At 43.6% G+C, this 25,825-nt stretch overlaps 1 protein-coding gene across 2 annotated transcripts in view; it reads right to left on the bottom strand.

Moving 5' to 3' along the window:
* The window catches only part of LOC135519638 (activin receptor type-1-like), a 35,999-nt gene extending 19,727 nt beyond the window's left edge, over window positions 1-16,272 (bottom strand). Inside the window, exons 1-4 of one of the 2 annotated variants that reach the window (XM_064944880.1) lie at window positions 15,921-16,272; window positions 1,668-1,741; window positions 997-1,251; window positions 405-668 (exon numbers count right to left, since the gene is read on the bottom strand). In XM_064944880.1, the coding sequence (XP_064800952.1) occupies window positions 405-668; window positions 997-1,251; window positions 1,668-1,734 (586 nt within the window). In that variant the 5' untranslated portion in view covers window positions 1,735-1,741; window positions 15,921-16,272. Of the gene's footprint in view, window positions 1-404; window positions 669-996; window positions 1,252-1,667; window positions 1,742-12,853; window positions 13,254-15,920 lie in introns of those variants that run through there. The other variant, XM_064944881.1, reaches the window with a different exon arrangement.
* Between the last annotated feature and the right edge of the window lie 9,553 nt (window positions 16,273-25,825).

Raw genomic sequence — 25,825 nt, 5'->3', positions numbered from 1 at the left:
AGATCTGTACTTAGGGCAAGCTTCACCCAGGAGCAAGTTATTCCCCATATAAACATTAGCTTTCCTGTGTGTAAACCAAATAAATGTAAAGAAACACTTTAGCCTTCAAAAATATAATAATGATGATACCATGGATGGTCAGTCCTTGCATCCTATAGTGCTGTTCATGAATTTGAGAGTGGTAACATTTCTCGTGCCCCATCCCACAGCTTTTTACCCAGGATAAGGTGCAGGGAGTACTCTGTTATTGTTTCAACTGCTGATTGCTGCTTTAATGCATATCTGTACCACTAATTAAATCTAAATTAATTATGAATCAAAGTGAGAAAGTGTCGGTGAGGCCAAGATACTAAAAAATTCAAATACATAGTAATGATTTCAGTGAAAACAGGGTGGTAGGTTACCTTTCGCTGGTGCTTCCACAGTGATGTTCAGGTTACACAGGTGCCCCTGGCAACACTTGACTATGTGGCTGGGAGAAGGAGGGGTGGCGCAGGTGGCTCTCCCCTGGTCGTCATCCCGAAGGCAGCCCTTCTGGTGAACCACAAACCCGTCACTGATCTTGACAGAGGAGAAACACTGCTGGCCCGTACAGCGCTCTGCGCCATCACACGACCGCCCCTCACATACACACTCAATGCCTTGCAAGGCAGGCATCACTTCCTCATCTGTTAAAAAAAAAATTTAAAAGTGGAGGAGATCAGGGAAATCAACAAACACTTGTAATTCTCAATCATTGAAGAGAATATAACACATTTTCTGGTAGTTTTGTTGTTTATTCACTTATGTCCCCAAATTGCCTTCACACAAATGAACACACTGAATGTAAAATGTGCCATTAGCTAGATCTATGTGCAAAGTGGTGATGTGCTGCTTAGGTAGGTCGGTATCGGTAGTAGAAATGTTTGTGAGTCAGCACATTGCTAGTGCTAAGCCTACGTTGAGGGCGGGATAAAAGCATGAGCGTGATGAATCCCATGAGAATAAATGTGTCACCTCTCGCTGGTGTTGCCACTGTGACATTCATGTTGCAAAGGTCGCCATGGCAGCACTCCACCGTCGGGTTATGGGATGGGGGGCTTTCGCAACTTATGGACTCATCGCTCCGGCCCACAATGCATCCCTTCTGCTGGACGGAAATGGCGTTCTGGACGGAGAGGGCCGAGAAGCACTGCTGACCAAAACACCGGTCTCCTCCGTCGCATGACGGCCCATCGCACACACACTCGTAGTCGCTCACGCTCCCCTCATCTGCACAGGAAACACAGTCAGACATGGGACAGAGTCGAAAAGGAAAAACACATTTAACCATCGATAATGGCATACAGTATACTGCGTGGCTGCTCGGCATTGTGAATATCATGGTCATATTGTGGTCACCTTACAGCTTTGGTATATTCAACCTTCCTCATTTTCTTCTCTCTTTGATTTGAGAGTTTTATCATTTAGCTGCTACACTAAAGTAGATGATGCAGAATAATAAGTATCCCCACCCAGCCAGACAGTGACAGTGTGAAATCCTCAGTTCTCCCAGAGCTCAGTCTGAGAGAACTGTCACTGCAGTTGTTTAAAAAAAATGCTGCAAGACAGTGTGGGGAGAGGGAGAGCAGCACGGGGACAGAATGAGAGCCAAATCATGCCCTTGACAGACATTTTTATTAACTCACCTTTCACGCTGGAGGAGGGTAAAACCAGAAGTATGAAGACCAGGAAGAACATGTCGCCGTCTAACATTGTAGACCTGGAAGACAGGGTAGAAGTTCCATTGGAATAGTGTGTTCGCTAAACGTGGACCTGCCGGATAGCTTACAATCTATGTACTCAGAAGATTCCCTGACAAGACAAAAACACATTTATTTGCATCACACAGATAAATTGACAAGCAGCTTCTGTATAAATGCCTTTGTTATGTCCACTAAAATGAATTCACGCCAATGGTGTGACAGAATAAAAGGAAAGAAAGAGATGAAAGTAAAGGATTTAATTCTAAAGGAACACCATGACAGAAGGGAATTTTACTGAGAGAGAGAAAAAAAAAGACCTTTCCTTGTTTTCAGTAAAGAGTCAACACCAAGTTTAAAATGCTCAAGTAAAGTGGGTCTCATGCCTTCCTGTTGTCCTGGCAACAAGGCATTGAGTGGCAAGCAATTGGGCGACTAGTGCTCTCCTATTGGTTGAGCTGTACTGGGAGAGAGAGACAGCCTACTTGGCAGCGAGTGGAGCAGACAGACGCAGGAGGAGAACGAGGAGGAGGACGAGATGATCACAGCAGGGAGCCCAAATAGAAACATTCCAAATGAAGAGGCTGCCTCTAACCATTCAATATTGCATGTATCTTTAGGAACAGCAACATAAAAAAGTACATTTACGTCCTTTTGACTTCGGCTGTGACCTGTCGGACTGATTCAAACAGAGCCCACCGCACTCCATAGCAACACATCTACACCCCATAAAGAGGACGCATGTTTTCCAAACTATTCCTGTACCAACTCCACATTGATAAGACTTGAAGATTGTTGCCGTTGGCCAAAATACTCCCTACAATTCAGCCACCTATTCCCCATGCAGCGTGTTCATGACATACTAAGCCAGGGCAGACCGTTATCTTGGCAGTGTTTGTGTCTGCCCGCTGATAAATACCCCAGTGTTTCCCCCAAAGCCTTTGTGCCGGCTCCCAGACATAAATGATTAAGCACGCAATGTTAGCATTACCCCAACGGCGTCTGTATGGCCCCGCTCACACAGACCACATGTTGCTCCTTTTTAAAATCAGAGCACAAAACAGAGGCTGCCACTGAAAGATAATCATGGGCTCTGTGCAGAGCAGCATGGGGGTAAGAGGACCGAGGGGGGCACCCAGGGGACACACAAGTATGCCCAGGGGGCAACGAGAGGGCAGAGGGACCGGGGGATAATGCAGCCACAAAGTCCAAATTGGCTTCAAAAATTTAAGGTTAGGCATGAGGTTAGCAATGTGGTTAAGGTTAAGTTTGAAATCAGATTAAGAAGAAAAGTGGTATAAATGGTCGGGCTTTCGCCATAATAACTTTGTGGCTGTGTTAACTAGTGACAACCAGGTAGGGGAGGGCACTGTGGAGGAAAGGGAGGGGGCAGGTGAAGTGTGCCACCCAAAAATGAGCCCAGGGTACAGACAGGTAAAGGAGTATATACAGTATATACACCCAATGGAAAAGCATCATTTGTAGTGCAATGATGCAATGCCGTTTTGTCACTAAAAGGGGGAGCTCCTTGTACTACTCTCTGAAATTCACACATACTCCCGTGCCACATGAAAATGTTAATGTGCCTGATCATTCCTTGCGCAGCCGTGGGTGCAGTGTTGTGTAGGCAATGAAGCGGGTTTTTGTTACCACCAACTCGCTTGGTTCCTTGGTCTGATCTACAGTGCCTTTGGAGAGTATTCAGACCCCTTGGCTTTTTCCACATCTTGTTACGTTACAGCCTTATTCTAAAATAGATTACCTTTTATTTATCCACACACAATACTCCATAATGACAAAGAGAAAACAGGTTGACATTTATGCAAATGTATAAAAATGCCTTATTCACAAATATTCAGACATTTTGCTAATGAGACTCGAAATTGAGCTCAGGTGCATCCTGTTTCCATTGATCATCCTTGAGATGTTTATACAACTTGGATTCCACTTGTGGTATATTTCAGTTGATTGGACAGAATTTGGAAAGGCACACACCTGTCTATATAAGGTCCCACAGGTGACAGTGCATGTCAGAGCAAAAACCAAGCCATGAGGTCGAAGGAATTGTCCGTAGAGCTCTGAGACATGATTGTGTTGAGGCACAGATCTGGGGAAGGGTACGAAAACATTTCTGCAGCATTGAAGGTCCCCAAGACCAGGATGGATCATTCTTAAATTGAAGATGTTCGAAACCACCACGATGTGACACTCTGGAGAAAACCTGGCACCATCCCGACGAAGAAGCATGGTGGGGGCAGCATCATACTGCAAAAAGGTCGACCAAAAAAAACTGTTTTTGCTTTGTCATCATGGGGTATTGTGGGGAGATTGAGGGAGGGGGGCACTATTTAATCCATTTTAGAATAAGGCTGTAACAAAATGTGGGAAAAGTCAAGGGGTCTGAATAATTTCCGAATGCATCAAAGTAGTCTATTTTGCATTGACAACCAAATATTATCTCAGCAACAATAAACCAAATGATAATGTAGCTTTATTAATCCCCCCACAAAAAAATGACTTTGCTTAGAAGTAATAACTAGTGATTCCAGGCTATTTTGGTTAAAAAATAAAATATATAAAAAGCGAGCCATGAGCTTTTCCCCTTATGCCAAAAACATGACCTTTTTTGCAGATACAGTGGGGCAAAAAAGTATTTAGTCAGCCACCAATTGTGCAAGTTCTCCCACTTAAAAAGATGAGGCCTGTAATTTTCATCATAGGTACACTTCAACTATGACAGACAGAATATCCAGAAAATCACATTGTAGGATTTTTAATGAATTTATTTGCAAATTATGGTGGAAAATAAGTATTTGGTCAATAACAAAAGTTTCTCAATACTTTGTTATATACCCTTTATTTGCAATGACAGCGGTCAATCGTTTTCTGTAAATCTTCAAAGTTTTCACACACTGTTGCTGGTATTTTGGCCCATTCCTCCATGCAGATCTCCTCTAGAGCAGTGATGTTTTGGGGCTGCAACACGGACTTTCAACTCCCTCCAAAGATTTTCTATGGGGTTGAGATCTGGAGACTGGCTAGGCCACTCCAGGACCTTGAAATGCTTCTTACGAAGCCACTCCTTCGTTGCCCGGGCGGTGTGTTTGGGATCATTGTCATGCTGAAAGACCCAGCCACGTTTCATCTTCAATGCCCTTGCTGATGGAAGGAGGTTTTCACTCAAAATCTCACGAAACATGGCCCCATTCATTCTTTCCTTTACACGGATCAGTCGTCCTGGTCCCTTTGCAGAAAAACATCCCCAAAGCATGATGTTTCCACCCCCATGCTTCACAGTAGGTATGGTGTTCTTTGGTTACAACTCAGCATTCTTTGTCCTCCTAACACAACGAGTTGAGTTTTTACCAAAAAGTTCTATTTTGGTTTCATCTGACATTCTCCCAATCTTCTTCTGGGTCATCCAAATGCTCTCTAGCAAACTTCCGACGGGCGTGGACATATACTGGCTTAAGCAGGGGGACACGTCTGGCACTGCAGGATTTGAGTCCCTGGCGGCGTAGTGTGTTACTGATGGTAGGCTTTGTTATTTTGCTCCCAGCTCTCTGCAGGTCATTCACTAGGTCCCCCCGTGTGGTTCTGGGATTTTTGCTCACCTTACTTGATTTAATTTTGACCGCACGGGGTGAGATCTTGCGTGGAGCCCCAGATCGAGGGAGATTGCCAAAAATCTTGCTTGTTCGTATGTGACCAAATACTTATTTTTCACCATAATTTGCAAATAAATTAATTAAAAATCCTACAATGTGATTTTCAGGATTTTTTTTCCTCATTTTGTCAGTCATAGTTGAAGTGTACCTATGATGACAATTACATGCCTCTCATATTTTTAAGTGGGAGAACTTGCACAATTGGTGGCTGACTAAATACTTTTTGCCCCACTGTATGTGAGTGAATACATTCAAGCCTCCTTAAAATGTGTGATTATGTTCTAGGTTACACCGGCAAGTATAATATTTATCCAATTATAAAATCGGATTATTTCACAGAGATGTGGGAAGCTAATCAACTTCAAAAATCACTTCAAGATTGCGGTCATGATTTAGCTTAGCATTGCGTAAGCATCCCATTTTGAACTGATAACCAAATTTAATCCAGACAACATTAGAATCCTCCAACAAGGTATTTTGTTTGGAAAGGATTACTATGTGATTCTACGCTATTTTGTAAAAACAGCTGAAGTCGTGCTTCTTTTTTTCTTCTCCTCCATGACTAAAAATTATATTCTATTTTTAGCTGATATGGGAATGAATACATTGAAGTAGCATACCAAAATTGGGATAATGTTGTAAGTATACACATATTTGCCAAGGCATATTTTACGCAACTATACATCAGATATAGTTGCTTGCTTTCACCACAAAGACGTCAAACAAAAAAAGGCAGCTGTCACCCCCTTGTGAATGGGAATCTAGGCAGCACGGACCAGCGAGGTTACCATGCTGCCAAAGGGTGCTCCAAAAATCAGACTCTACCCACACTCATAGATCAATGGAATTAAGCTTGTATCGGCCTTAAAGGGAGGACAATGGGGGGGGAGTCCCAAAATCTAGGTTGGAAGAATCTAGATATCCACCTTCTTTAAATCAAACTTTGTCACATTCTCAGAATAGAACAGGTGTAGACTTTACCGTGAAATGCCTATTTACAAGCCCTTAACTACTCTTGAACTGCACTGTTGGTTAAGAAAATATTGACCATGTAGACTAAAATAAAAACGTAAGACAATAAGAACAATAATGAGGTTATATACAGGGGGCGCCGGTACAGAGTCAGTGTGCGGGGGTACAGGTTATTTGAGGTAATTTGTATATGTCGGTGGGGGTGAAGTGACTATGCATAGATAATAAACAGCGAGTAGCAGCAGTGTACAAAAGGGATGTGGGAAATCGCCACTGGCGATTTTATTATTTGTTCAGCAATCTTATGGCTTGGGGGTGGAACCTGTTGAGGAGCCTCTTGGTCCTAGTCTTGGTGATCCGGTACCTCTTGCCGTTCGGTAGCAGAGAAAAGTCTATTGGGTGACTGGAGTCTGACAATTTTATGGGCTTTCCTCTGACACCACCTATTATACAGGTCCTGGATGGCAGGAATCTTGGCCCCAGTGATGTACTGGGCCGTTCGGACTACCCTCTGTAGTGCCTTACGGTCAGATGCCAAGCAGTTGCCATACCAGGCGGTGATGCAGCCAGTCAGGATGATCTCGATGGTGCAGATGTAGAACTTTTTGATGATCTGGGGACACATGCCAAATCTTTTCAGTCTCCTGAGGTGGAAAAGGTTTTGTCGTGCCCTCTTCACAACTGTCTTGGTATGTTTGGACCATGATAGTTTGTTGATGTGGACACCAAGGAACTTGAAACACTCGACCCTCTCCACTACAGCCCCGTCGATGTTAATGGGGGCCTGTTCGGCCCACCTTTTCCTATAGTCCACGATCAGCTCCTTAGTCTTGCTCACATTGAGGAAGAGGTTGTTGGGAGGTGTTTAGTCCCAGAGTCCTTAGCTTAGTGATGAGCTTCGTGGGCACTATGGTGTTCCCCCCTGATTTTGGGTAACTACCAGATTTTTGCAACAAACACCACAGGTGCAGAAGCAGACAGGAATGACATAAAATGACGCAGATCTCCCCAACACTGTGATTCAGGATGTGTCCCTCCAGGCACTTAATATATCACCTCAATTATCTGCCCGATGCATCTCAGCCACTTCCACTTAATCTGCCTCTGGCCTTTAACTAAAAATGGGGTGTTTCATTTGGTATCTTTTACAAAAAAATGTCACCGTCTGCAGTCTGCCTCCGCACAAAGACAAGAACGCAACCCAATTTGAGAGAGGATAGCCTAGCTTTTGAACCATATCAAAGGCAAAAACCCTACCGCCATCTTGAGCTTGCACCAATGCCGGGTGATAGATAAACAAGTTGGGTTCGGCAAGGCAGAGTCAGACAGATCTGATGCAGTAGTTTGGCTGGGGGATTAAGATGTGCTCCTCCTGATATTAGACCGCAAGTTGGAGACAAACGAGGCCAGCAACATCTGCAGAACACATTGAGCAAAACAGAAAGAGCAGTACATTTTTGGGAGTTGTGTGCTTGTGCTCCCTCTGTCCCTGCATATTGAAATCTCTGGCAGTCTCTTAGTTGCAATGAGTTAACAGAGCCACCATCCTGACAGGGGTGTGCTGCTCCCCCCCCCCCTGCCATTTTCTGTATCTTGGGATATAATCTAGTATCACTGTAATAGTCGACCAAGGGAAGGATAAAAAAACACAAGAGGGGAGATCAAATACAGACCGCCCTATAAAGTACATAAGCAGGGGATTGGAAGGGGTGGGTGTTGGCAGTGGAAAGGCTTTGCTGAGATGTTGTCTTTGAGGACCAAGTGGGACCAAACAAAAATGTGGCCAAGTTGTGGTCAAGGCAGCTCGAGAAAATAATCAAGTTTCATGCAGTCTTCCTTCCCTCTCAAACGATTCAAAGTCCCTGCTCCTTTTCAAAACCCTACATTTGCATCAAGATGTACATTTCGGTGTTGACTGTTGAGTCACATGCATACACCAGATATTTGGATTCATCCGCTTTTACCCAACCATCATGACTCCATCATGTGTTCTTTTGGTCGGTTGTGATATGCTCAGGTAACGATTGGTGCGATGCATTGTATAACAGTATATTGAGTGTGAGTGTGTGTGTGTGTGTGTGTGTGTTGCTTGGGCCTGGAAGCCCTGCAGGAGCTGCTGAGTCATCAGGCTGCCGAGCTGGGAGACAGGAGGTGGAATCTGTGTCTGAGCTGGCACTGGCATAGTTACCACGGCACAAATAGCCCCAGAGGATCCACAGGGAGAGCTGGGCAGAGCAAGGCACAGCTGACCCTGTCTTGTCCTGCTCCAGGGCCCATGCCTCCCCTCACATGTCCCCATCCCACTCAGAGAGGAGCGTGACACCAGGAACACGCAGATGGCCCGCTCCGAGGTAGATATGGGTGTGACACAGACAGCGCTGGGGGAAAACTAGCCCCCTGCGAGCTCACCTTGCATTTACACAGCAGACTCACACAGCACCATCGAATCAAACACGCCACCAATCGCTGCTCACAGCCAAACAGCCAAGTGCATCAGCACGAACAATGTAAAGCAGACATAGATTTGCAGTGTTTATTCGTTGTTCACTAGACCTGTCTGGAAACTCCACAGAGAGAGCTGAGAATAGTCCGAGTTAAAGATAGGTGTGGCGTACGACAAATAGAAATACTATAGGCTATATGAGAAACAGGAGTATCTCATAACTGCACAACAGATTGCATATGCCATATACAAAACTAAAAACAATTCAAAATTGGAAAAAATGTGCCAATTTCAACCAACAAATTAGATGTTAGTGTTTTTTTTATTATAGTGTACTAGGAGCATGGGAAGGCAAAGAAAATGGCCTTGCTTCCAATTGAACAGCAGTGAAATGCCCCACTTAAGTTTAAGTGCAGTGCTTAAAAATCAACAGCAAGGACAACTTCTGTCTTACCCAGGCACTGCTGTTTACTCATCCAATGATTAATCATCGGTTTTGTGTGATGTTTTTTTTTTTTGGGGGGGGGGGGGCTGCATATTCATGCAGCATTTGCACTTCCATTTAGAGATATTACACTTCAAGAATGTGTCATCCTACAATAAAGAAAATGCAAACAAAAGATAATGAACAATCCACAGAGGGAGACAGAGAGGGAGACCGAGAGCTCTGTAAAAGCTAAACAGTCGAAAGAATTCCAGGGCCGCAAACAACTCTGCTACGTTAATTAATTACGGCACGCAAGACAGCTAACAACTGGGGGTTGCCATAATCACACTAAATCTGTTCATTGGAAGAAAACATTCATTAAGCTATGGAAATCCTCCTCCACCCTTGCTAGGGGCCTCATCAAATGGGAGATTAAAGATGAAGTTAAAAGCCCACAGGCAGGCAGCCCTCTGTGGACCCCAGGACCCTACAGTGGCCCATTCTGACCCTGCCGTAGCCCTGCCTGGGCTCTCTCCCTCTCTCCCTTTTCTCTCCAGGACTTCACTCAACAGCCGACTCTCTCACAATGTAAGGAATGTCATCAAATGCAAATGGACCTTTTCTTGTAAACTCACAGTACTGACACTCCTTTCCTGGTAAGAGGTGAGCGCAGCAGGTTTAGTTCAGTGCAGGAAAGGGTCATTTCTGATATAATACACATGCCCCCGTGTGTATCCCTTGTAATCTGAGACAAAAGAGGTCTTCTCTTTCAGCAGTACTTTTTTTTACCATCACTCTGGCTTCGACAACGACCAGAGACCCTCCTGAAAATGGTCAGACTTGAACGGCCATTTTGTTTCTCCTTCGTCTCAGATGATCCATTCCTCACTGAGTAGAATGAAAGATGTTGGCAGGGACGAATGACATGGCCAAAGTGTGATTTGTGCTACAGAGATATATCAAGGGCAATTATTCAAGCACCACGATGAAGACATTCAAGACAAGAAGTCAGCATATTGATGGACAAGAGTATACTGCGACCGGCAGCAGTCACCATGGCACCGCAAATTTCTCTGTATGGACCACCATCACAACACTCAACAGGGCCAATTCAAACACAGTCTCTATGACCTTTAGCAATGTTTGCAGGAAGTGGAATGCACAAACACTCTCCCTCTGAATGACCCACTGATGAAGTTCAGTGTGCTGCAGGGACACAGCTCTCCAAGACCACCTTGATTTGTATCACACAGACTCTTGTTCCACCGTCAGACCCGCTTGGTCACATTGGACTCCCGGACAAATATCCAGAGATACTGTAGTTTCGCCCTTGAAGCCCACAATGTACGGTAGCAATGAGAAGAATCATAGGCGACCTCACCAAGCACAGAATTCCAATATGTTTCTATTGAATTGATGTCCTGTGTCAGAGAGTGAGCTTTGCCATTGAGAGTGGGCTTAACAAGATCAGCCCCCCCCGGCCACACACACACACACACCACCCCCACTCCAGTCCTGTGTGTACCTGTCAGATTGAGGCTTCCCACACAGCACTATTGGACCACCACAGTCACACCCTCCTGTCAATGGAAGCATTATGACATGGGTTTGTTTTATATTCCTGAGTGAGAAGTCTTCATAGGAGTGGGACCAACTCCCATTCAATTGTTCCTTCAATTACAGAGGACAGGCGACAAGACGTTGTAGTCCATCTGCTCTCACTGATCTTGAAGCATAGGAGGACACAAAAGTTTCACATAATGTCCTTGAGAACAGAGGTAATAGGCGACAGATTTTGGGCTATTTCTAAATGTGTAGAAATCTCCTGCTCTGCCTCAATCCTCGGGTGTTAACTAGCTTCCTTACGAAGCCATGGAGAGAGAACAAATAACAGCATCACAAAATTGGAAAGAAAGTCCAAGAACTGCAACACACCACAGACGCACATATGTTTGATATTAGCGAGAGTTTCACCAATGTTAGTCTTCAAGGGATACTTCACGAGTTTTGCACTGAGGCCCTTTATCTACTTCCCCAGAGTCAAAAGAACTCACGGATACCATTTCTTATGTCTCTGTGTCCAGTTTGAAAGTAAGTTTGAGATAGCATTGGCTCGCTAAACTAACTAGCACTAGCGCAATGACTAAGTCTATGGGTATCTGCTGGCAGATAAACAAATCCTAGCAGATCAATTCTAAATGGTTTGAGCATTGACACGTCATGCCAAAAACGGCATCTTTGTATCTCTTCACCATCAGCTTATTACATCACACAAAACCGTACATGCCCCACATCTCTAACACTGCTCATTTTGACTTTCCAAACAGACTTGAGTTAAATAAGGGAATCCTTAAAATTGTCTAAATGGGGGAATAATTCAACAAACCAAAATGAATGCACAAATCACACAAATCAAGGGATCGATCAAACAGAGGTCACTGCTAAAATAGGGAAAATGATCATTGTTTAATTCTACTCGTAAACTACATCCACTTCAAAGCCCAGGAATTGGGAAAGGCAGAAGAACCAAAGAGAGCCATAACTTTCCCCCTAACAGCTGAGCGATAAGAGCTCTGAAGCGAGTGAAGAGCTCATAAAATGTGTATTGCAGATGGTCTCCAGTGCAGTCTTGGGGTAGTGGGAGAGGGAGAGGGAGAGAGGCCAGGAACACTGCGTATCGGTGTCTGCTTTAGTCTGCGTAGACAGCAGACTCCAGTCTCCTCTCGATTTGCCTTTCACTCACATTTGCAGAGAGAATAGAACTTGAAATCAATAACCCACTGGAGAGCCAGCCACCAAAGGAGATCCTGGAAGCAGACACACACACACACACACACACACGTAGGACCAAAGTCTGTCTGGGGCACAGCCGCTGTCTGACTTCCTGTCTAGCATCAAGCCGAGGCTGCAGAGCCAGCTAGGCCCCAGACGACGAGGCTGCACTCATCCTGATATGTTGTGGCTGCACAGGGCTTATGATTATTAAAGGCTCAAGGATTTTGACTAAAAATAACACAGTCTTAAAAAGCAGTGGGAAATCGGGGGGGGGGGGACAAGCAATGCCACACACATGCTGTGTTCCTACGCAGCCCCCCGCATCTACAACTGCCAGGTCCAACTCTAATCCAGACAGAAAACTAAAAGTACAATTTACTCGCATGTCAGTGTGCAACCACATAAGGTCAAGAGTGCCAACCTCCCAGCTGATGGGTCCTTAAAACCTGATCAGTCTCAGGAAATCCCACAGTGAAGAAGCTCAAATTCACTACTTTCATTCATATTTAGCCTCGCAATTAACTGTTTTGCCATTTGCTTTTCAGGACAACCAAGGATACGAGGAAAACAAAATTATTTGAAATAAAACAGCTGCACTCGTGAGTTTTATTGACAAATGTTAATAAAACAATTTTTTTTTAAGTCCACCAAGCAAAAACCTGATTTAAAAAAAAATGCATTTATAAGAATGCTGTAAGTACAGAAATTGTTTGCTCAGTGAGAAATTAATATTCAAGTAGTCACTGACAACTGTGTGGAGTTTGACAGCAACTATGCGAGCACATTGCAGTAGTCTAAGGCACTATGTCCTGGGATTTAATATGATCTTCTATGTAGAACTTCCTACCTTCTGACGACTCTCTTGTAGCTTGTAAGCGTAGGAGAGCAAAACGCAGCTCTAGCTCAGCCCCCGTTAACTAATGGTTGGTATTAGTGGTTGCAGAAGAAATATACGAATCCAATGCAACAACACAGCAGTCTGTAGCTCAAACGCACAATGTTTAAAAAGGGTTGGAATCCAAAAACGCGCCGGCGTCACAGCGTGACTACAGGAGATCGCTCGTCTGTCGTCGGAGTCTCCGCCAAGTCCCGCCTCCCTCGCTCTTCCTCCGCTCTCTCTCACACAACCTCTTCTCTCACTCCCAGGCTGGTTTGAGACGGAGGCACTTACACCACCACGCCTGAGCTAGCCCCAGATTCCTGCTCAGACTTGAAGCACTGCATCTCTGTGCATGGCACAGTCTGCTGTTAATGACAGCGTGTGTGTAACCTGATCCTCCAGCAGGCCAACTAGGGCTCCCTCGCTCTGTCTCCGAGCAAGGCAAGCTCTTCTCTTCTCCCCCTGCTCTGCTATTGTCTCAGCCCATACTGCCAGCTGTTTCTGACAGCCAAATTACTGTGCACAGAGAAATGATTGCTGTCGGAGGACTATTCTTTCCATCGCGCTCTTTCTTTCTCTCTCTCGCGCGCCTCTGCTTTCTGAAATGTTCAGGCCTCGGTGGGCAAATTATACACTGTGGTGCTCTGAAAGAACAGCTGCGGAACGGATCTGCTGAGGAAAGGCCAGCCTATCTGCTACAATGGAAGTGGATATCATGTAATGTGGGAATAATTACTTTGATCGTGTCTATGGGAGAGAATTAGAAACCGTCTGTTAAAAACAATTGACATTACAGTATGATGAATCAGAAACTATGTTGAACCCACTAACCCAACATGAACACTTGGCGTTGAAATGGACTTGACCAAAAACATCAGAATAGAGCATTTCTGGTTGCTGTACGCCATTGTAATACCCCAGTAGGTGAAGGGTGCATGAATCAAATAGCCTTTTACAGATTCGCAGATAATACTCCATAAGTCAAATAAAGTTTTGAAAAAACATTAAGGAGCGTCAAAGGGAACATGGTCATATCCAGAATCACATACGCAAGATACCATCGCTTTGACCGCTACTTGAAATTAACTTGACATCTTTATGGAAGAAAGGAGCGCTAACGCTCTGAGTTGTCGACAATAGATTTCCACAACATCCACTAGTGTCATTGGCCCGAAGCACAATGATTACATTGTCAGGAGGGACACTGGAGAAAGAGAGCTTATCAGGACGTCATGGGTGAGCAGGCACGAACAAGTCAGATGGACCTTTCACCTCAACTGAATAGAGTGGGAGCCCTGTCTCCGTCCAGACTGACTGACGTCGCGCTATCTGACCGCGATCAGCAGACTCCAGGAATCAACTAACCTTAGTGAGACACTCCAGTTCACCAACCACTCACACAGCTCCATTAGTAGGTACAAACTATTATTAACAACGCTCCTCAAAAGACATTTCTATCAGTTATAGGCACCATTTCTAGCATTGTTTCATAGACAGGTCAGAGCTACAGATTCCCTTCAATATTGATTCCAACCAAAGAAATGACCAGTGACGACCACTCATTTGTGTATTCCAAGCTGTCTAGAAGTCTATTCCATGACCAAATTCACCTGCCAATACACATATCGTGCACATGTGTGACAATGGCAACAGTAGGGCAGTCAATCATCAGCTTCAAAGAGACTATTTTCAAGGTTCTAGGCGATACCTGCCTCGACACATTACGATGTTCTCACATAGTAGTCGCAGCTGTAACCCGATTACTCAGATAGCAGAGAATTTACACATCATCACCACGACCTCTTGACTCATTTTAGCATGGAGGCTAACCCTGGAGACTTTACGACACACTGGAGAGACACTGATGTCCATGGGATGTAAAGGAGATGAGTTGTTTCATCAATTAGAAGGGAGTGAGGGACAACTGCTAATATTACGATTGACATTCACAGCCAATAAATGACTGTGTGTGTGTGTGTGTGTCTGTGTGTGTGTGTGTAACCTGAGAGAAGTTCATTGAGAAGAGCAGGACCTCTAAATTATGACACCAATGACCTGTAAGTGTCAAACAAAAATCCATATACCTTTCAAATGAAATATGCACCAGATTCAGACGCACCAGTCTGCTTACTTTGCCAAGGAAATGCCTTTCAAATCTTTGCCGCATGATCATTTGATCACGTTTTTTTTCTGCACCTCATTTCTGTGATAGGGTTTGTCTTAAAACATACTCGTGCAAAACGTAATGAACAAATATTTAATAAGTACATGCTATATAAAAAAGTGTTCATATTATGTAATGTAGCCAAAGTGAGGCCAAAAGTAATTAGTTAGTTCACTTGTGTGCACAGACAGCACACTATCAGGGAGTATTTAATGTGTGCCCCAATCTCGTTAAATATTTATAGTTCTTCCCCCACTCTGGCTACAGGACCATTGTGGTGCTTATTGCCCAGCGTGGGCTTGATGGAAACACACGATCAAGGAGTGATGCTCCCAACAAAGTCTACATGACAAAAGGCACACTAACAAAGTGAAAGAACATTTGACGCAATTGAGCCTACGAGTGACTGGAACCCCTGAGCATCAAAAATCGCCGCCAAACGAATACCCAAATCTAGCCTATATCTTGACATACTTGAGTCACGAGAAGTTTGAGTTGTTTTTTGTGGTAACGTAGATCCTGTCTAGGCTTCTGTAAATAGTAACACAAATGTTTTCCTCCACAACAGTCGTTTTATGTATTGTTTCTTGTTTCTCCAAATTGAAAAAAAGTGACCTAAATAATAGGGCTAATATTTAAAATAGATAAATTAACCTTATCTGGTTGACCTAAAGCTTGTGAGAGACGGAATGTGCCACTCACTGCCTTATTGAGCGAAAAAACTAATGTGATCGTGGGCTACATACAAGGCTACATTTGTACTCTTTATAGGGTCCCCGCAAGTCCAAAGTATAGGCTGCGCATAGGACTCGAGCCTACAGGTAGCCAGACATTCCTAATAAAATATATAAACAAACCAAAACAACTTACCTTGCATGTAAAACTTACGAAGTGATTTGAGGACGCACAGACGTAACCTACAATGTGCTTACTGCACAAGTCAGGCTATTCTGCTATATCCCGAAAATTCACCGACAAGAGCCTATTTGTTTGGTTTCTTAAATGCAAGACTCCGGTTTCAGCCGACATTGCCCTACTTCGGCTTCGATACTATGTTACAATACAACGAATGTTCATAATCCAAAGTAACGCAAAATTGCGGTCAGTAACTTCGCCAGAGTTCCATAAGCTTTGGTGTTCTTCACTCCATATACGAACGGTAATAACCCCTAGGCGGATATTTCATGTAGCAGAGCTAGGCTACGGCAAATCCTAGGAGGAAGTAGCCTGCAACTCACTGTAATAAGAGGACAATTACCACATCATTTCCTCTGCGCATATTTCCACACCAGCCACCTGGGGAGGCGGTCATCTATGATATTTGAAATGTATACATTTTCAGTCATCTGATTTGAAAAACATGCATGTTAGGAAAATATTATAGCCTATGTGATAGTGTTCATCAAATTCTAATCCTTGAGACCTACATTCAAGAACAAAAAACCCTGAATAAGCAATACGCTATTTTATATAATACAAGGAGTCGTAATATAAAACCAACCTTAGTCCTATCCAACCGAGTTAGATCAGTATGGAAGCTCATTCCTGCAAGCAAAAATAAATACATCTGATTACCGGTTATGAGATGGTAAGCAGGGTTGGGTAGGTTGTAGTCTGTTACAGTAATTAGTTACCATTCCAAAATTTTAATCAGTAACAATTTTTTTAATGCCCAAACTCAGTAACGTAATCGGATTACTTTCAGTTACTTTTAGATGACTTTCCCTTTAAGAGGCATTAGAAGAAGGCAAAATGAATATTACCAATTGAACGACATCTATTGCAGGACAAATCAATATTAGAGTTTACATAGCTCGCCTGTAATGGATGTTGCATTTTACTTTATGGGTTGGTTATGTAGGCTTCTATAGGCTATGTCGTTACGTTAAAAACCAAAGTCTGTCAGATTTCTAGTCATTCCAATTAAAGGAATACCGCTTGATCTTCAAGAATATGACTTGGAAATATAGATTTGCCAAATTGTTTTACCTGAGCATAATACTTTTTTTAGAACTCAGTCGGGTCTCAATTTACTGTTGTGAGTTAGAATAGTAAGATACTCAAGGTGCAATTTAGAAAGGTTGTTGTGAATCAACAGTTTCTATCTTCTTATGTCAGTCACTGACAGTCACTCAATTAGCCATGTCTAGTCTAGCCAGCTATCTAAACTTGTATTAATAACGGCAGAATACCAACCCAGGTGCCCTTACCCCCCCCCCCATCCAAATCTCATTTAGGGACTATCATCTGTCATGCCAAATAGTGTCCCCTTACCAAAAAGTGCCATAGCAGTGAAAATGTACTTAGACTTGGGTATGTCAACAACTCGTCTATTCCAACTTGTTAGGCAACCACACGTACCAACGGGGGAAGGATGGCCAGCCACACAGGATGGTGATTTTTACTAAGGAGGAGAAGGAGGCCGTGCTGACCGAGATGCATGCTGGCTACTTCGGAGGGAAGCCCATGATTTCCAAAATCAACCTACGCTTCTTCTCATGGGGAATTGTCAAGGGGGTGGACAGCTGGGCAAGTGAAATAAGCTTTTGTTTATCAATCTCATTGTTTATCAATCTCTGTCATATATGAAATTATTATGATTTCAATTAATGTCATATCAGAGAGCACGCAATGTCTCAATTTGTCACTTTTTGCTTAAAGGTCAGTACCCTGTCTAACCTGCTAGAAGTTTGAAAGTGTGAAGACTGTGGCCCCGGAGTTGAAGTCCATCAAAGTTGTTTCACCATGGCACTTGATCGGTAAGTCTCCCAATTCAAATTTTGCCCTGATAAGTTGTTTTGTAATGGTTGCTTTATTCGACCACAGCAGAGTTCAATATTATAGAATGTGTGTGTCAGTATCCTTACAAATATGAATATCTGCATACTGGATGACACCGATTAATGTACATTAATGTAATGTAGCTTTAAGTGTTAGGGGTGGACCTCATTTGACCCTTCACAAAATCAAGGAATGTCAACAGCTGATGTCTGACGGAGAATGATCACTTTACCAAGTGTGTGGCACCCATTCAGTAAAAGAAGAGAACGTGTTTAACCTTAAATTCCCTTCTGTAGCCCATCAAAAAGGGTGCTTGGAACCAAAAATGTATTTTTTTGTATGATACCCATCAAGGACGAGACTGGAGAGGCCACCTCCAAGGCGATGATGGACATCTTCAACACCCACGGTTCTCCTGAGGTCCTCTTGAGTGACTAAGGTCATGAGCACTTGAACATGGTACGGATGTTATAGGTTATATTCTATCACCAATGGTTTTTTAAATTTATTTTTTACAATTTGTTTTTGTTTTTCCATGGTACATAATCAGACATATTTCAATATCTTACAGTGTCAATAGATATCGCTTTTCTAGCCCCCTCCTCCAGGTTTGGTGAATGAACCAATTAGACCCTCAAGACCGCCATGGGCAAGTCCCTTGACGGGTACCAGGAATGGGGAAGAACTACCTGAAGGTAATTCACTTTGTACACAACAGCAGCCTCCAGGCCTCCACCAAGTACGGAAGGGAGCCGCAGCTGTTGACTAAGGTAAACAATGCAATTGTAGATATAATTATTACATATACTGTAGTCTTTCAAAATTGTGATTGACTTAGTGTTGTTTGTCTATTGCTATTTTTGTATAACGTACTTTCAGATCACTGAAACCCCAACTGATGTGGTGGTAGTTGGCGACCAGATCAGAACGCCTTCGCGTACTACCTTCAGGCACGGACTGAGAAGGATGTGGAGGTTTTTGACCAGGTAAAAATGATTGTCCGCTGTTAATTAAAATTCTGGCCCTCCAAGAGGAAGAAATGTATTTGTAAAATGATCCATAATTGCATTTATTCCTGTTATCAATCAAGGTGAAAGTGAATGTCGACAAGGCACAGGAGAAACAGAAGGAGAGCTACCGGAGCAGAGTCAAGAAGGGAACCAAGTGCTACGGCATCCAGGCAAAAATGTAAGAAGGACAAAAGGAAGGCGAGACCTGGGAAACCTCGCTGCTCTTTTGCTCCTAGCTGGGGTCACCATCTGTTAAAGTGAATATATAAAATATCTCAGATAATAACTATTTGCATTTGCACACAAAATAACCTGAAGCTAGTTTTAGATTCCCCAACACTGATATTTTTTCTCTTCCTAGGGTTACCTCGGTGGAAGCCAACAATCTTCTCCAGTTGGAGTAGTTTGATGGTTGACCACTGAAAGCCCTGATGCCCTAAACTTCAGTGAAGCCCAATAGACAAAGTATGTTAAGCATTTGTTGACATTTGAGAAAGCAATTAATGGTAGTTTATAAAAATATACCTCTTCAATTTACCTTCAAATTACTTTAGGACCATTGACTGTTCAAGCCCCACCAGAGCCAGTGCGTACGGATCAGTCTGATTCTCTGTGCTCTGAGTCGGAGGGGGACCAGCTTGAGGTAGGCTATACCTTCCAAAATAGTTTGAAAGCACATATCTCCCATTTATAACACTGCACTAATCCATCAAATTTTCTCACAGTAAAGTGTAACCTGTGCGTTTGCTTGTTTACGTCTGTCTCCTACCCTGTTCCCTATAACTCTGCTCCTGTTCTCCAGGATCTAGGTGTTCTGCCCAACACCCAGATGGGGATCCACCTGATGTCATCCATTACCAACCACCCTCCAACCTTTCATTACATCAGCTACAGCTACGGTTATTGTCATGTTGTAGTTATCTGATTAAAAGTTGTCTTGCACTATCATGCTGGGCACATAATATGTGAGATACACAGATTACTTAAAAACACTAGCACTGCAAACACTCAGAACAAAGAGAGCAGCAGTGCCTGGACCTTGCAGTCTCCCTCTTCAAGTCTCCATTCTGAGATTGGCTGCCTGTTGAGAACAAGTGACAGGCGGAACCTCCGACCACCTCCTCTATATTCTACACAACAGAATTCCGTATTTTAGTCTATGATTGTTTCTCCCATTCTCTGCAGATCCTCTCACGATCTGTCAGGTTGGATGGGGAGCGTTGCTGCACAGCTATTTTCAGGTATCTCCAGAGATATTTGATCGGGTTCAAGTCCGGGCTCTGGCTGGGCCACTCAAGGACATTCAGAGACTTGTCCCCAAGCCACGCCTGCGTTGTCTTGGCTGTGTGCTTAGGTTCATTGTCCTGTTGGAAGGATCATTTTTATCCCGGTCTGAGGTGCTGAGTGCTCTGGAGCAGGTTTCCATCAAGGATCTCTCTGTATTTTGCTCCATTCATCTTTGCCTCAATCCTGACTAGTCTCCCAGCCCCTGCTGCTGAAAAACATCCCCACAGCATGATGCTGCCACCACCATGCTTCACCGTGGGGATGGTGCCAGGTTTCCTCCAGTCGTGGCGCTTCGCAATCAGGCCAAAGAGTTCAACCTTGCTTTCATCAGACCAGAGAATCCTGTTTCTCACTGTGTTCTTGGGGACCTTCAATGCTGCAGACATTTTTGGTACCCTTCCCCAGATCTGTGCCTTGACACAATCCTGTCTCAGGTGTGTGCCTTTCCAAATCAGCTAGGGTGCTGATTTGAAAAAGAGATGGCGCCTGAAGAAATGGCAGCCGTTTTATGGATATCTAACTAATTGTGCTATTATTTGGGGGGGGTTCGCATTATTTGTGACTTAGTTTGTACATAATGTTTCTGCCACCGTATTTTACAGCAGAAAAGAGCTTCTGGATATCAGGACAGCGATCACTCACCTCGGATTAGACAAAGATCTTTTTCTTCAACATGCAGGACGCACAGGATGTATTTCAGACACCCGACAAGGCCAAAATCCTCGTCATTGGCAAGAGAAAGAGACGCAGGTATAGAGAACACAGGGCGGGGTGCCTCGTAACAATCTGCCTATGACGAGTGGGAAATCTGCCCTTACCATCAATATTGACTTTGAGTTTAAGTTTTTTTTTTTACAGGAACAGTGCACATTAATCAACGTTTCAGTTAAAGTTCCGGTAAAAGTTATCCAACCAGCTAATTTTCAACCGCAGTCCCTGGGCAGGTTATTAAAAACAATTACAATACAGACAATCAATGAGCAGTGAGCACACACAGAGCAACATAGGTCAAGCAAGCAACAAGTCAAAATCCATAAAAACAACAGTGTTTCCACACCTCACAAGCTACAGACAACAGACACCATGGAAAGCGGCAATACACAGCTAGGGATTATGTTCACAAATTTGATTGACCTTTAGCCATGTCTTCATGTTTTTGTGAAAGTGTGATAGGTGGTGCGGTTATGTTTGTCTGACGGCAGTGTATTCCAGACATGGGAAGTTCTCACAGAGAAAGCAGATTGACTAAAGGTGCTTTTCCTTAAGAAAACTAAACAGTCACCTCCCATTTCAGACCTTGTGGATCTGCTGCCATATGTTTGGGTTTTCTGTTTAACAAAAGTACTGAGTGGAGGGGGAGCCAGGGCATTTAGAATCTGGAATACAAGACATGCGTTGGTCTATTGCACAAGATTTTCCCAACTCATGAGCTCATGATTTCTGAGGATGTAACAGTGATGATGGCTATTGGGCTTCCTTTCAAGCACTTTGAGAGCCTGTTTGTAGACAGACTGAATGGGTTTTAATGTTGTACAGCACGCTTGGGCCCAACTAGTCAAGCAGTATGTTAAGTGGGGGAGTATCATAGATTTGAAGTACAGTTTTGCTACCTCTACAATTTCATATAAATCGGAAATTAGCTTGGTTGAATTTGGTTATTTGAATTACCTTTTTCACCTGCTTTTTAAAAGAGAGGTTGGAATCAAGTATGATGCCAAGTTACTTAAAATCAGATACCACCTGGAGCTTCTCCCCTGACACATAGACAACTGGCTCGGTAGCATCAGTTGTCTTCTTTGTGAAGAACATGCAGACAGTTTTTTTCACATTGAGATGCAAACATGAGCCACTGAGTCACTTTGTAACCTGGACCTTTACAGTAGTGAGTTCTTGTGCAGCTTGTTGTTTTCTCTTTGCATGCACATATATCACTGTATCATCTGCATGCATTTGAACTTCAGACCCAGTACAGACAGAAGGCAGATCAGTAATGTACTGGCTGAACATTAGGGGCCCTAGTATTGACCCTTGGGGCACGCCCACATCATAGCTAAGAGTGGGCAACAGCTCATTGCTCATTCTGACACACTGAGTTCTGCCTTCAAGGTATGATTTCATCCATCTCACGGCATCGGGGGAAAAGTTGAACTTGGACAATTTTGTGATGAGAACCTCGTGGTTAACAGTATCAAGAGCCCTCCGTAGGTCCAGAAACACAGCCCCAACAACGCCCCTTTGTCAAACTTGGACTTCACATTTTCCAGAAGAAAACAGTTGGCGGTTTCTGTGGAGTGTTTCGCTCTGAAGCCAAACTGCACGGAGTGTAATGTGAAGGGGCTGTTATTGAGGTGGGCAATCAGTTGTTCTGTTGCACACTTTTCAACACCACAGGTAGTATACTAATGGGCCTGTAAATACTCACGTCAGCAGGGTCACCAGATTTAAAGATGGCCATTATTATGGCTGACTTCCATACAGTTGGAAACACCCCCTGGCGAATAGATGTGTTGGTGACCTTAGTAATCAGGCCACTGACTGACTCTTGGTAGTTTTTAAGAAAGGTAGAGTCCAGCCCAAACACATCTTTGGCTGTCGAGTTCTTTAGTGAGCTTATCACCCTGTTCACCTTAGACTCAGAAACCCTCCCTTATGATGAAGACAGGTTGAGCATCATTCACTAGGACTGAGCCCAAGAAACCAGTGGAGGGGTTCTGTGTCAGTACCCAGACAGAGTCAATAAAGTAGGAATTGAAGGCTATTGCTATTTCGACTGCATCCTGTGTTAGATTGTTATTCATCATGACTTCCAGTCTTTTTGCAGTGCTACTTATGGTCTTTCCCTGTTAACATTTTTAGATTCTCCCAGATCAATTTAGGATTTCCCTTTGCTTCACCAATTATGTTAATAAATAAGTTTGCCTTGGCCTGTCTGATTTCTTTCATCACCTTATTTCTCAACATGGTTAACCTACATCTATCACGCTCTAATTTGGATTTTAGGGCTGTTTTTAGAGCATACTCTCGTTCTTTCATCAATTTCCAGATTTCTCCATTTAGCCAAGGAAAAGTTGTCTTTTAGCCAGGTTTGGATTTTCATTAGGAAGCCGTTTATTGTAGTCTGGATTGTGGATAGAAAAACCTGACTATCAGCTTCCACGTCTGTATAGGACAAGAGATCATTCCAGTTAATTCCCTTAATTGCATTTTCAAAATAATTTAATTCACTCTTAGGTATTCTTAGTTGATCCGGCTTTCTAACAGTAGAGAGGTTAAACTTGCCCTTAGAAAGCTTGCTGGCTATAAGTGTCAGATTATGATCAGATAGCCCAGTAACCATATTGAATGATTTAGTCACTCTCTCTGGTTTATTACTGAACACCAGATCAATCTGTGTTTTAGAGCAACAAGTCACCCTGGTTGGCCATTTAACTAGCTGTGTAAGGTCAAAGGTATTAGTGATCCGTTTGAGGGTTTCCTACAAGAATTGTCTTCATAATTAATGTTAAAATCTCCCATTAAGATGACCTCTTTCCCAAAATCACATTCCCTAAGCATGTTATTAAACTGATCAAAAAACACACTTTTGGTGGAAGGTGGTCTATTAATTTCAATAAGGGAAAAATACATTTTGAGAGACAGTGTAACGTTCAGGCCAAAACATTCTAGACCACCCAATTTGTTTGCATCGGATATGTTCTTTAATGTAAATCATCAGACCCCCTCCTCTTCCTTCAATACTGTCTCTCCTGAAAACATTGTAGCCAGGCACAATCAAAGCAGCATGTGGAGAGTTTTTATGGAGCCATATCTCTGAAAGGCAGAGGAAGTTAAGGTTGGAGTCTGTGAGAAGATGATGAATTTGATCACTTTTTGGAATGACACTACGAATGTTCAAGTGCCCCCCTAGTAGTCCCTTGGGCTTAGCTCGTGGGTCCCAGAGGACTCGAGAGGGATTGACACATTGAAAAAAGTTACATTTTCTGTGTTTTCTGACAGTGTTTTTGTTTAATTTTGATTAGGGGCAGTTCGATAGTGCAATTAACAATCCCTCCCGCTTGCACTGGATGCGGTGAACTAAATAAAACAGCTTGCGTACCAGAAACAGAGTCAGGGATTGCATATAGTGACTTGGATATGTTTGAAGAGTCAAATTCCATCCTGGAGCTGGGTGAGTCGAGAGAAACCATGGGACCATAGCACTCACCCACTTCTGCAGCGGCGACGATCAATGGACAAGGCCATCCACTGCTTTCCACTCCGGTGAGTGTCGCTGGCTCTGTGATGTTAGGCCCAGGATTGAGATTGGCTCGGTGATGTTAGGCCCAGGATTGAGATTGGCTCGGTGATGTTAGGCCCAGGATTGAGGCTGGCTCGGTGATGTTGGGCCCAGGATTGAGGCTGGCTCGGTGATGTTAGGCCCAGGATTGAGTTGCACATCCCGGCGAGCAGGAGGGTAGTGAACAGGTAGTTTAACAGTTTCCGATAAATGTTGGACTTGTGTATGTTACGCCTAAGCGGTTCAGTGGAATAGGGAGCGAGGTAGACTTGGCCATTATTCAGATCATTATGGTATGCTGTGTACTGTCCTCTCCCGTGGAATGGTGAACCAATGTGTTTGGTGTTGATATTCGGCAGTAGATTGATTGTGTCATCCCAGCAAGGGCGCACTGAGATTATCAGAAGAGCAGCTACATAACTGACAATCATGGCAATGTACTGGAGATAAAACACATAATTGCATTTTAAATCTTTGCATGAGTTACTGAGCTGGGGTCGGCGTACACCTGATGTTTTAGATGAAATAAAAGCATCTGTTGGAGAAGCGGCAGCTGCCGCACTACCCTCTCTTCCATCTGCCATTGTTTTTTGAGCACAGCCTGATGTTACGAGGTACGATCACGAATATTCTACCAACGGGGCATCAAAAAACATAATATCTTATGTTTCACCGAATCGTGGCTGAATGATGACATGGAAAACATTCAGCAGGATAGACCCTGCACTGGCTAGATAGAACAGCACACTCCGATAAGACGAGGGGGGCGGTCTGTGTATATTTGTAAACAACAGCTGGTGCACGAAATATAAGGAAGTCCCTTGATTTGGCCCGCCTGAAGTAGAGTATCTCATGATAAGCTGTAGACACACTATTTGCCAAGAGAGTTTTCATTAAAAAAATGTGCGCCTGTTTATTTACCACCACAGACAGATGCTGGCACTGACTAAGAGTCAGCTGTATAAGGAAATAAGCAAACAGGAAACCGCTCACCCAGAGGCGACGCTCCTAGTGGCCGGGGACTTTAATGCAGGGAAACTTAAATCAGTTTTACCTATTTTCTATCAACATGTTAAATGCGCAACCAAAGGGAAAACAATTCTATATCATCTTTACTCCACACACAGAGACGTGTACAAAGCTCTCCCTCGCCCTCCAATTGTCAAATCTGACCATAATACTATCCTCCTGACTCCTGCTTACAAGCAAAAATTAAAGCAGGAAGCACCAGTGACTCGGTCTATAAAAAAGTAGTCAGATGAAGCAGATGCTTATCTACAGGACTGTTTTGCTAGCATAGACTGGAATATGTTCCGGGATTCTTCCGATGGCATTGAGGAGTACACCACATCAGTCACTGGCTTCATCAATTTGTGCATCTAGGACGTTGTCCCCACAGTGACTGTACATACATACCCCAA

The sequence above is a fragment of the Oncorhynchus masou genome, chromosome 29 (assembly GCF_036934945.1).
Source record: "Oncorhynchus masou masou isolate Uvic2021 chromosome 29, UVic_Omas_1.1, whole genome shotgun sequence".
Classification (NCBI taxonomy): domain Eukaryota; kingdom Metazoa; phylum Chordata; class Actinopteri; order Salmoniformes; family Salmonidae; genus Oncorhynchus; species Oncorhynchus masou.
The sequence above is the reverse complement of the archived record's forward strand: the minus strand, read 5'-3'. Positions and strand labels throughout refer to the sequence as shown.